At 39.8% G+C, this 12,403-nt stretch overlaps 1 protein-coding gene across 1 annotated transcript in view; it reads right to left on the reverse strand.

The window, feature by feature from the left end:
• Positions 1 to 11,740, reverse strand: part of TEK (TEK receptor tyrosine kinase) — a 37,028-nt gene extending 25,288 nt beyond the window's left edge. Inside the window, exons 1-2 of the mRNA XM_051809021.1 lie at positions 11,434 to 11,740; positions 588 to 899 (exon numbers count right to left, since the gene is read on the reverse strand). Coding sequence (XP_051664981.1) covers positions 588 to 899; positions 11,434 to 11,485 — 364 coding nt within the window. The 5' untranslated portion in view covers positions 11,486 to 11,740. The remainder of the gene's footprint in view (positions 1 to 587; positions 900 to 11,433) is intronic.
• Between the last annotated feature and the right edge of the window lie 663 nt (positions 11,741 to 12,403).

Consider the following 12,403-nt stretch of genomic DNA (forward strand, 5'->3'; position numbering starts at 1 on the left):
CACATAAAAAATTGTAATTTACAGGTATTGTGCTGGACCTGGGAAATTCCACCTTTTCATCTGACTATCTCCCTTGCCATATTTGCTTTTTCTCCCATGCATAGCCTTAAAACTGAAATCAAGTGAATCGTGAAATCTGTAGTGGGTTTTTGTGAATAACCCTCTTAGATTTTGTAAGACTTCTCTGGAGTTTCTTTCCAGTGTTAAAATGGATCCTTTTTTTTTTTGTTTCACAGTGACACAGAATGTGCAGATCCAATGTTGCTGACCTTAGGCAAGGCAATTATTTTCTAGGCTCAGGTAACCTATTTATTTAGAAAAATAGAATAGTAATGTTTAGCCATCTGCATTTCAGACCTATCAAGATTTTAAAATGGAAGCTCACTTAGGAATCAAGGGTCCAGGATATGAAAAACCCACTGCAGGAATTGCCATATGTTATTCCATGGGCTCACCTTATTTGCTGACTGATTTTGTGTCCCTGGCACTAGCCAGATACAGGCAGAATACCTGTCATGTCTGACTGACTTCCACAAGGAAATGACTAGCACCTAGTGTCATCCAGTTATCTGACCACCATACAGTACCTTGCAGTGGCATCTTCATGGTGTGTATCCTTGTCACCTCATCCTTGAGTTTCCCTTCACAGTAATATGCTCCGATAGTTTCCCTGGCCTGTTCCCTCTTCCACACCACTGTTTTGGCTGCTGCTCTCTTTGAATCTTCATTGACTTCCAGTGGTTCCCGGTGCTGGTTTGTCACATCCTCCTGGTCCCGGTTGATCGTGATGGACTCACGGGAACGCCATTTGGAATTGATACATATCAGGGATGTCTCGGAGTTGCCCACCAGAGGGAAGGAATTGATCAGTATGAGGTCCAGTGCTGCTTCCACTTTGCCTAATGAAAAAAGCATCAAACAAACAAACAGAAAAAATTACTGCAGACTTCAAGTGTGTGGATGATCAAAGCACCAGGTAAACTGTTTCACCCTGTACTCAAGGTTTCCCTGTCTGGTGCCCTGCATAGCTCTTGAGCAAAACAAGAACATAGATGAACTATTCAGCTACACTGGCATTAGCATTTACTTTTTATGACACAAACAGACGGGGTTTGTTCTTCTCAGAAAAGGCAGTAAGTCTCACAAATACGTAGAATTTTTTTCAAGAGCTGTTGCAGAAGCCCAGAGAAAACCATGGGTTGTAGGAGCAGATAGATCTGTGTTTAGTTAGACGTGCACATAAATACCTCAGTGCTTTGCTGGTAACAGGGGCAGCAGATGATAAGGTTGTCAGTTTAATAGTGTTTCTTGTATGTCTTTTACATGGGTTTAATATGTATGAATTGATGTAAAGCAGTTATGTCTTTCAGTCATAGGAGCTTATAATACTTGGAGCATGTAGTGGTTTTTTTCAGCTGTTTTATGAATTTGAACTAATGATTTCATAGTCAATCACATGGTAACCATTTGAAGCCCTAACAGACAGTGGCAAGAACCATGGCACAAAGCAACTTTCTCAAAAAGAAAGAGCGAGTCAGCAACACCAGTTAAGTGAGGTTAGGTTTAAATCACTCTAAATTACTCCCTTTGATTTATAGAACTTCCAGAAATACATGGAGATGGAAGACCTTTGAAAATGATAGATACAAGCCTAATCAAAACAGCCACTGGCAGAGTGCTACAGTTTTAGTTGTTTAAATGCAAATAGCTGGAGGGAAATACAGTTCTTCTATAATGAACAATTGGCAAATAATAGGCGTTTCCCTTTATTTTTGAAATTCAGGGTAAGGAGAAGGGAAACAGTAACATTTTTTCCAGCTGAAACAGGAAGAATAATTGATTTCTTTTATTCATCACATCTATTTTCCTGCTTTGGATACAAGTGTATTTTGTATTTACACAGAGAGACCTAATATTTAATGCCACTCAGCTTCCAAATGTTTCTCTGATGGGAAGGAAGGGGTATAGTCTTAGATAAGGGAGGTCAAAAGGTCTTAGTGCTGACTGCAGTCTTTGCGTGTGTCTCTGCAGTGCTCTGGGCCAAGGGAGGAGGTCCTCCTCTGCTTTCAATGCAAGCAACCACTCTGGGGACTGCAGTATCTTGACAGCACATTGACACTCACCACACCCGACCAGTCTTCCACAGCCACCACCCTTTCATGTGCCAGCCCAGATAGCTTGCAGTTACATAATGGAGAAAGGAAACCTTCTGGAAAGGATGCAATGGCCATTAAAGTAAATACTACGTAAAGGTCAGCAGGTCAGCAAAGTCAGTTTGTCCTGCTGCACATTGCAAACCTAAATCCTTTGAATGAAGTTAAAGAGGTATGTGATAGAAATTAGGCCAGACTCATCAATTTTATAGGGCATTTATCTCAAGGCGCTTAGTTTTACATGGGGAACACTTGTGCTCTTACTATGGGTCTGATGCATCAGCTGAAGGCAGATACAGTTCATCAATCACCAGCACTGAGAGCACCTTCAGTTTATGTCAGCAAGGATCACATGCCATGTAGACATATTCTTAAAGCCATAAATTGCAAGATCCTGGTTTCTGCAAACTTTCATGAAACTCAGAACCAAATTTGCATCCAAATTCCATGACTTGATACAATTATCTGTGTTGAGGTCAGGCAGAGTGTTAGAGATCAGAACTGGAATATTTTGATGTTTCTGCCTAGCGTCCACAGGTCACAGAGTGCCTTTCCAATTTGTCTTTCTGATACAGAGGTATGGACCCAAGGGGCCAGGGGCCTTCAGAGGATATCTGCTCATCCAGGGCTAATGTTCCATTTTCTATAGCATTTCTCTGTTCCTCTGGCTTCCAACAAAGATTGAAAGGTAAAAATAACACCTTTTTCTTCCCCTGCGTCTCAGCCTTTTAATACATTGAGAAAAAGCAGTAGGATCAGTCTGAATTTTGAGGACTAGCTTTCATGTTGCCTTTGATCCATATGCAAGATGAAGTGAAGCAATATCCAATCAGATTCAGGAACACCTCTTTCCTTGTAGTAATACAAATTGTGTAATAAAGTTGTAGAGTAACCAAAAGTTAGACTCATTGCTTATCTATAATTTTGATTCTGAATGAATCAAAATCTAGCCACTGGTGAATGGCTGGTGTTCTGATTCTCTGTCTAAATATAGGGTTTTTTTGTTATATTAAACAGTGTAGGGTAACCCAGCAATCTGACTGAGGTAGAAGGAACACAGACAGAGTTTCATGTCTTCCCAGAGAAGCACTAGAAGGCTTTTCTGCCTCCAAAGTGAATTTATATCTATGCATAAGTATGGAACCATGTGCCATGCATGGTTTTGCAACTAAAGATTCACAGCTGGAATACATTAAAATAAAAGCTAAAATATATCCGAATGATATTTTGCACTAAGAAAAGCTATGTTTTATGTGTAATTTGGGAAAAAAACCCCACAAACAAACAAAAAACCCAACCAAACAAAAAACCAACAGCACCCTAGCAGACTAAGGCCTTGGAGCTGATAGGAAGGCTTTATGGTAATGCAACTTAAACTAACCCGACGGTGCCTGCTAAAAAGGAATTTGCCTAGTCTGGCAAAAGTTAGGCAAATCATGTCCTTGATGTTAATGAAGACTTTGAGTATATAAGGACCACATAAGGACAACAGGATTTATCTCTCTGAGAAAAGCATGAAACGTACAGACAGGAAACACACTGCCTCTTAGCAGGGACAATCCTCTGTGCTGTCTTGAAAAAGTTCTTTGACTCCTGCCCTGGTCCTTGAAGAACTGACCTTATCAGGAAGTCAATTTGCTGTGTGTGCAAATAGATTTTGAGAAGAGAAAGCACTTGCAAAAGGCCCAAGCTGTAAATGGGAGATACCATGCAAGGAAGACTCATTGCCCTGTATTTATGACACTCACTCAGTGGTGCAGCGCTTTGAGCTTTTCCAGCACAGAGAAAATGGCATTCTCTAAAACAGTAAGTTTAAATAACAGCACTATAGCCCAGACAGCAAAATAAATGGAGGGAAACAAGTCCCTCTTAGCCCCTTCTTAGTTACAAAATTGTCCTCTCTCTCTTGCTGTGAGATACTCAGCTGTATCTTTCATAACTTCTCTAGTACAAATTTCTGCACTCACAGCTCAGAAAGCCAATCCTACCCTGGACTGCATCAAAAGAAGCGTAGCCAGCAGGTCAAGGGTGATGATTCTGCCCCTCAGCTTTTGTGAGACTTCACCTGGAGTGCTGCATCCAGCTCTGGGGTCGCCAGCATGAAATGGACATGGACCTGTAGAAGCATGTCCAGAGTGGGACCACCAAGATGATGGAGGGCTGGAGCACTTCCCCCATGAGGAAAGGCTTAGCTGGTTCGTATTGTTCACCCTGGAGAAGACTCCAGGGAGATCTTGTAGCAGCCTTCCAGTTCCTAAAGGGGGTACAAGACAGCTAGAGAGGGCTTTTTGTCAAGGCCATGTCAAGACACAATTCTACTCAAAGAGCAAGAAAGTTTCTGATAAAGATTAAAATATAGCTTCTCTGTATCAGAATTGGTGCTAGACACTAGAGTTTGTGAGAAAATGGGGCAATTTTGAGCTGACATAGTTTTATGCCAGAGATGAGTACCCACAGCAACTCTTACGAGAAAAGTGTTATGATTTGTTCTTTCCTCTCAGAGAGTCCCTGCCCATATACTTCCAGATTTACACTGTTAACCCTTGTCTTGTCCCCATGAAAACGTGGGAATATTCTAGGTGTTTTCTACATAATGTGTAGAAAATGATGGCTTTGCAAAGTTGCCTGTTATTTGGAAAAATGTTCAACACTGGAATGCTTAACACTTCTCTACATAGCAAGCAGCCAGAGTGGTTAGCTCCAACACAAGATAACCATACTCCACTACTCCTCAAAAAACACATAAGATGGACATAGGTCGTATTTGCAAGGTGTCTTGAGAATGCAAAGTTCTGAGTAAAAGTTTTAGGTGTTAGTATCAAGTAGAAGTGGAAACAAAGAAATTGTTTAGACATTACACATCTAATTATGTATTTATTTTCCTTATATTTGTAGGGCTTTATTATTAATTGCTTGAAGTGACTCAAAGATGGAAGTCTTTCGCTTGGCATTAGGTGTGTATCAGAGGAAAAAGAAGACCTGTTGTAAGAGGCAAGCAGAAAGACTGATACTTTTAATGTACCAAATACTTAAGAGAGAAGGAGAGGGCAGAAAATTCTAGTAAATTCCATCCCATTTTTCATGAGTGAAGCAAAGAAAATAAAAGGTGATATAATAGGTAATGTTTTGGTAGTTTGTTTGTTTTTTTAACGGTATTGCTTGTAACACAAATTATTTCTGCTTTTAAGTATCTGGGAATATGAATGTAAAATATATAGATACTATACTAACAGGGAAAAAATAGAATCTGCACTAAGTTTTGGTGTTATGCTGGAAGGGAAACAGTCAGTTGCACATGACACTTAGTGTAAGATTTAAAACTCATTTAGAGACTGGTAAAAACATATGTCCCAAATTGTAAAGACATTGACCTCTTTCCCTTCGAGTTTCTTAAACAACACCAAACACTCCCTCTGCTTGAAAAAAAAAGGTTTTGATTTAGCACATAGCCTACCTCTCAGTATTTCCAATAAAACTATTTTTTTGTCCATATAAAGAAACTCACTGTTTGTATTTTACATGATGCTACCAAGCAGCTGTGGGATGGTTCACAGTTCAAATATGAAGACCTCCTGCCTTTAGAAATAGAGCACTATTGTGGAGGGAAGGTATTGTGAAACTATTAAAAGATGAAAAATTAGTGACAGAAAATCACTTTTCCACTTAGTAACACTTGGAAGACCGGAGCACAAGTGTGAAAAATAAAATAGTTTGTCAAAGCCACTAGGGCTGCCTGTCTGAGAATCTGCTTATCCTCCTTTCTGTACACCTGGAGCAGCTGAAGGAAATGCAACTGCTTTGTTGTTCTCTCTACATGTCAGTTGTTTCATAACCAATCAAAGCAATCTTTTAAGGTGAAAAAGCTAGAAAAGAAACACTGCTGCAGCTTGGCTGGGAGTTTCCTAGGGAGGGTGCCTAAATGTGTGTGCGTAATAACCAAATAACCAATATGTAGAAAGATACTTTCTCATGATTTGTGCTTAGACTTGGTTGACCACAAGCAAGTAAAGTGCAAAACAACCTATCAGCAGAAATGGCTTGTTGAACAACCAGCCTACAATATGGTAGGTAATGCTGAAAAAGAATGAGGAATGTGGAAAAGCTTGAGTAGAATGAGTCTGTAGTTCAGGTGCATCTGGTTGGATTTGAAGCCAGCCAAATACGGGTACTATCATCTAGAAAGTATTTGCACACCAAAATACATATGTCCCTAGCAAGGCTGGTCCTTGTAAGTTGCCTTATGAAGCTACTATTTATACTACAGATGTGTACTGTTTGTTGTGTGCGGGCACGTGCCAAGCTGGAGTAAGCAAAATAACACAGGTAAACCATTAGTCTTCATAGGATATATCAGTGCATACAACATGCACAAGGTTAGCTGTCTGGAAGTGTGTGTGAGTGTTGACTTCTGGAAGGACATACTCTGATGCACTTCTGCCTTTACAGTAGTGTAGCCTTCCTTTGCCACTTACTGATTTTTCTGAGTGAAGCGGTGGCAGATGTTTCTGGTGCTGAGCACACTTTGTGACTAAGGAGTCCAAAGTCCCTGACCAGTGGCAGGTCTTTGATGCATAGCCAGGAAATAAGACAAGGGAAAATCATCAGCACAATCAAAAGTGCAGTTCGAACTGCACTGTCAAGGGAGACTTGTTGCTCTCTGAAGGAGAAATTAACCAAGACACTTCATTAGACAGGCTGGCAGTGCAAAAAAATAAATAAATACCAGGCAAACAAAATACCAGCCTTGAAGAAAGAAGTTTACATTTCTGGATACAGAAATGCTATTTCTGAATCTGTCTTTTGAAAATCCTTTCAGAACTTAGTAAACATCTAATATCTTTATACCCTAAAGGGTTTATAATTTCCTAGTGATGAATTACAAAAAGAATTTTAATAGATTTTTTTTCTTCTTTATTAGATGACCCTTGTTTAACAGTTGGAGAACAGTTATCAAAACTGTATCCTTAAAAAACAATCAGCATTTTAAACTCTTTGTAGGAAAGTCTCTAGTTCAGACATGGTGGTTCTTTGTTCTATATCTCCACTGAAACTTCAGTGATACAGCACCCTAAATATTATCTACTGGCACACGGTAGAGACTGTCTTTGGAGGACAGTTCTTCATTGCAGTTTCTGTAAGATTTTCAAGATTTTTCAAATAGGTCTTGCATCTGACACAAGTAGTAGGTGCATTCTTGGTTCACTTCTCCTATGCCTACCCAACACCCTTCATAACACAATAACTTCTTGGTCTTCCACAGAAAGCTGAACAGGGGTTTTGTGTGTTTAAGAGATGAGTCTAGACCAAACAGGCTCAAGTCCCTGTGATCTTAAACTAACTATCTCGGATATTAAATCTAGATCAGGGTTCCAGCCTAGGTAATTCTCATTGTGAGCACATGAAGGCCTAACAGTATCTCTGTCCCCTGCCCTAAAGCCAGCTGCTCAGTGGCAATCAGTCTCTCTGACTTTTGTGTTCCCTTCTGTACACTAAAGCCTTCCAGATAAAAATCTTGTGGGTATCAGACAATCTCTGCAAAACACTACAACTTCATTTTTCCCTTGAAACGAACATTCAGCAAAAAAAATAATCTATCCAACCATCTTAATTATGACCAAATACCAAACCAATATATGTGTATATATAGAGAGAGACAGAGAGAGATATGAAAATTTTATCTAAAACAATTGCACATGTTAACACTTATGAAAGTAGTGTGATTTCATTTCACCCTTTCAGATTTGATTCCTCCGGGTCTGACGTAATGCCTTTTAACTCCTGACTATTCCCAGCTGTTGAAATGACCTTTGGGAACAGCAGCTTTCTGAGAGCAACTCTACCTCTCACTAGGTCTGAACCAGGCGCAGTATGGCAGGCAGAGGCAATTGCTGGGTCTCACAGATCAAATACACTTCAGGAACAAAGAATGAAATTAGGTTTAAAATTTCTCTTGTAATTCACATTAGTAGTTTGATAATTTAGGTGTCAGAAAGGTTGTGCATCAGTGTAATGTCTAGTCATGTTATGAATACCAGATATTAAAACGTCCTAGTCATACTTATGAAATACCTGAGATTAAAAGGTCAAAGGCAGTTTGCCTCCATTGCTTTGGCTGTGGGAAGCTCAAAACCCCAGTCCTGCAGCTGTAGGACAGACTGTTTGAAGTTCAAGTGTCATTTTGATCTGACAACAGCCTATTTGAAGATGCCCACATAGGCCTAATCCCTTTATTATGGGAAGAATGATGTTCATGTTCACTCTCACAGGCATGCATTAGCTAGAGGTTAATACAGGTTTTCTTTTGGTCAGGCTTCACAAGAGGAAAAAAAGTTTTGAACCAGAATTGTTACAATTTTCCAGTCCAACTGAAAATTTTGACTTGTCATTTTTAAAAGCCTACAGCATTATAAAGGTGCTTGTATGTCTGGTAATGTCAATTAAAAGCTTTTCAATTTTCTACATGTGAAAATGAGTCGCATAATATTGGTAAAAATTTGGGATTTTTTTCACAACACCTACTGATCCCAAAGAAAATACAACCAACAACAGGGTGATAAAGAGCTACCACTGAATGCCACTGCACTGACTTACTCTACTGTTACCTTTTCTTAAAAGGCTAATATAATCTTTACCATATATGGTTCCAATGCTAAATCAGAAGAAAAAAAATTAAAAAATCCAACTGGATCTAAGACTATTGGTAGGGCAAAGCTATAGCACAGAAGATTCTGTCTGTCTTGGAGAACGGAGACGTTTGGCGATATATTTGTCTTCTGCCAGAATTAGTCAAAGAAATGTTCTTGAAACTGACAGTAATTATTGCCGGTTTTCACAAATTCTTTACTGCTGGTGGTCATCTTGCTAAAATAAGGCTCACACATGAACATTTCTGAGAGCTCACTGTGAGAAGCTCCAAACAGATTTCCAGATGATCTGAGGGTGTCAAAGGCATGTCTGAGGTGAAAGACAAGTAAGTTGTTACACTCCTTTCTTGCTCCCAGGGGAATAAGTGAGTCTGCAGCTCTTCTTTGGTCAGAACTTAACTTAGCCATGACCTTGGTGTTTGAACCCATACTTCAGGAGAGATGTAGGATCATTTTGCTACTCCAAAATGCTGATTGGAGTATAATCAACCAAAAGAAAAAACATGTGGTGATACTAAGTCTAGTTTGAAGAATCCCAACAGGATTAAATTTAACCCCTTGTCAGTTTAATTGAACATTGGCTGTAGCATATACAGTGCAAAAGTGAGCATTTGTGTGTATTTTGAACACCACCTTGCAAATTGGATCATTAGCTCTATCTGCAAATGGTGTACTGCTATTAAAAATAAAAGACACTAAATCAAATGCCATTTCTCGTAATGAGAGCCAAGGCAGTGCTTTTTACCTTGGAAAAGGGTGGAGTGGATTTTGTGCCTACCCAGCAACACACCCAGAGAAGCCCACAGTCATCAGGGATAAGGTTAAGCCAGTTCACTGTCTGTGCTGAGTGTAAAGCCTCCCCTGCTCAGGGAATGTCATTCCTGCTTTCCTGAACTCCGCCTGCAGTATCTAGAGGAAAACGGGCTTGCATTGTCTTCCACTGCTCGCCCCAGGAAACATGATATCATTCTCAAACAAAAGCGGGAAAGCTGACAGATCTATTGAGATGGGTGTGACTACAGCACACACCTCGATGGTCAGCCCTTGTGGAAAATGCAGTGACTGGCAACTCTTCGGTGCTGAGCTGTCTGTGCTCTCCACGTTTTTGCAGCTAATCCCTGCAGATGGCTCTTGTTTCTCCTGTGCCTGTGACTTAAAGAACGATGTTTGCTTCCTGTGTCAATTAGGTACGTGTCACCCCGCAGAGAAACAGGAGAGACAAGGAAAAAAAGTTGGAGTAACTGGACTTTCTTTTCCTCTCCATCCATAATGCTTACAGCACCAGATATCTCCTAAAAGTGTAGAGCTGGAAGTGATCAGAGGGCTAAATAGGTTGAATCGATGCGCAGTTAAACAATCAAGGAACTGAAGCCACAAAAGAGGGATTGGTAAAAAATATGCAGCCTATTACAGCAATTGGTAGATAAGAATATTTCCAAACATGATCTCAACAGATTACAAACACTGTTTTTTTGTCTGCATTAATCCCTAGCCTTTTATAGATGACAAAAGTAACATCTCAGACTCATACTTTTACTGTTAACAGCTGTTAACATGCTGCTAATCAAGAAGGTCTGGGAAGTGTAAAGCAAATGAAAAGCAAGTTGCATGGCAATGAGGAATTCTGCCTTTTCTTGGTACTTTCTTGTTTTCATTGCAGCTCAATTTGAAGTTTTACAGCACATTATATTTCTACTGTGAGATGGAATGGAACAACCTATGCATATCTCAATTAAATGGTTAGGAGTGTGCTAAGAGTCTAAGGTTGCCATGAGCTGTGTTCTGCTTTTTTACAGAAAGATCGTTACAGAAGAAACTGTCTAGGAAATGAAAATGAGGATTGTAAAAGCAATACTCTAATGCTGAGAAGCTACAAGTTTGATGGCAAGAGTGCAGCCTTCCTCAGGACTCTGCATGTCATAGGTTCAGCAAAGTATCTCTAACACAAATGCTACAAATACTGTAAACTAAATTTGCATTAGTATAATCTTCGTGTTTCTGCAGATATCTTTTATGACTGACTTTTGACTTGCTGAACTCATGATGTTTGCTGATAATATTGAATCACTGTTTAATTGTGTTTGAAGTGTTTTTAATTGATCTTGTATAATGTGCATTTTTTCCCTCTTTAATCCACCGACTTTCATCTAAATTCCAGTTGTGGAATCTTATCTAAAATCAGATACTGGAATACCTAGACACATCAATAGCACGGCTAGTTCATAAAGTCAGTCACAGAAAAAGGTGACATTTAATCTGTATTTAGAACAGATTTCTTACGGAAAGACACCAATGATTTCAAAGTTATGAGCTGTATGAAAAAGTTAATACCTTTAGACAGAAAAGAAACCTTGTTGCAACATGAGTATGTGTCAAGAAATGATTTCAACAGTTAAAAGCATACCACTGTATTCTACATGTACCTAAATCATCCCCAATAGCTTGGCCACAGTCCTGCCCTCACTCACAGTGAAGGCTCTGCACAGAGAGAAGTGGACTCACTGAAACAAGCATGAGCACTTAAATCAGTGAAGTGCTAGAGTAAAGGATATAGAGTCATGCGTTTCACCTGCACACTGTGTAAGAAACAAAAAAGACATGACAGATCCACTACAGCTGCTAAAGCCAAGGCTTACCTGAAATCAACAGGCTGAATCCATAGAGAACTAGGTGTGCTAGAGGGTCCATGCTTTCCAAAATATATCCATCCAGTTCTTGCAGTCGCTCATGGAGTATCCTTTTCTCGGGGTAGACCTTTACCAGTTCCTCCTGTGCTGCATGGTACACTGTTTACAAGTCACAGGCAAGAAATCAGAGCACTGGCGCAGGCTGGAACAGTCTCATTGCCGTCTGAGTACAGGGAGTTTAAGTTCCTTTTTCCTGTTTCCTTTGTAGATTAGGATGGGAAAGGCAGGATCTTAAAGGCATTTTTGTATCAGCAGGACTGCAAGGCAGTGCAAATCCCATCCATCCAGCAATACATCAAAACAATTATCTGGAGCTGCTGGAGAAGCGGGGGACTGCTGTTGGTCACAGTCAGCAGAATAGGAACAATGATGGAATCCTCCAGCAGGCGGGAGAGTGCGAGAAAAAGGTCCTCCACCTAGGTCCAGTAGGTGTAAAGTGTTATTATCCCCTTCTCAAAGTCTGCTAACTTCTCAGGATGCTATCATCTTTTCCCCTATTTATTTAATCCGTGTGTAAGCTGCTGGCTGCAATGCATTTCTGCACACAATAAGGAAAATATGAAGTAAACAGTAACAAAACAGCCAGCTGAATCCAGTATAGACCAAAGCCACCCAATCCAGCAAACTGCTCTGTTAGTTCATGTGTTTTACTGGAAAAAATTTTCCTTTACATTTGACAATTGGAAACAGACTGAAAACTTGTTGCAATAATAAATCACACACAGAGCAATTATTACTACAGTGGGATTAAAATGCCCACATCACTTAGGGAGGTCTCAGAAGCTAAAGCAAAACATAAGGAAAAAATACAAAGAAAAACACACAAAAAATTAAATAAATGGAAAGGCAGCACTCAGATATATAATCAGAACTGGAAATAAAGAGTAACCTTATTTAGCACTTGACTAACCATGATGGG

This window comes from Manacus candei, unplaced genomic scaffold, assembly GCF_025592945.1.
Source record: "Manacus candei isolate 608988 ecotype Guabito, Panama unplaced genomic scaffold, ASM2559294v1 h1tg000074l, whole genome shotgun sequence".
NCBI classification, from domain to species: Eukaryota; Metazoa; Chordata; class Aves; order Passeriformes; family Pipridae; genus Manacus; species Manacus candei.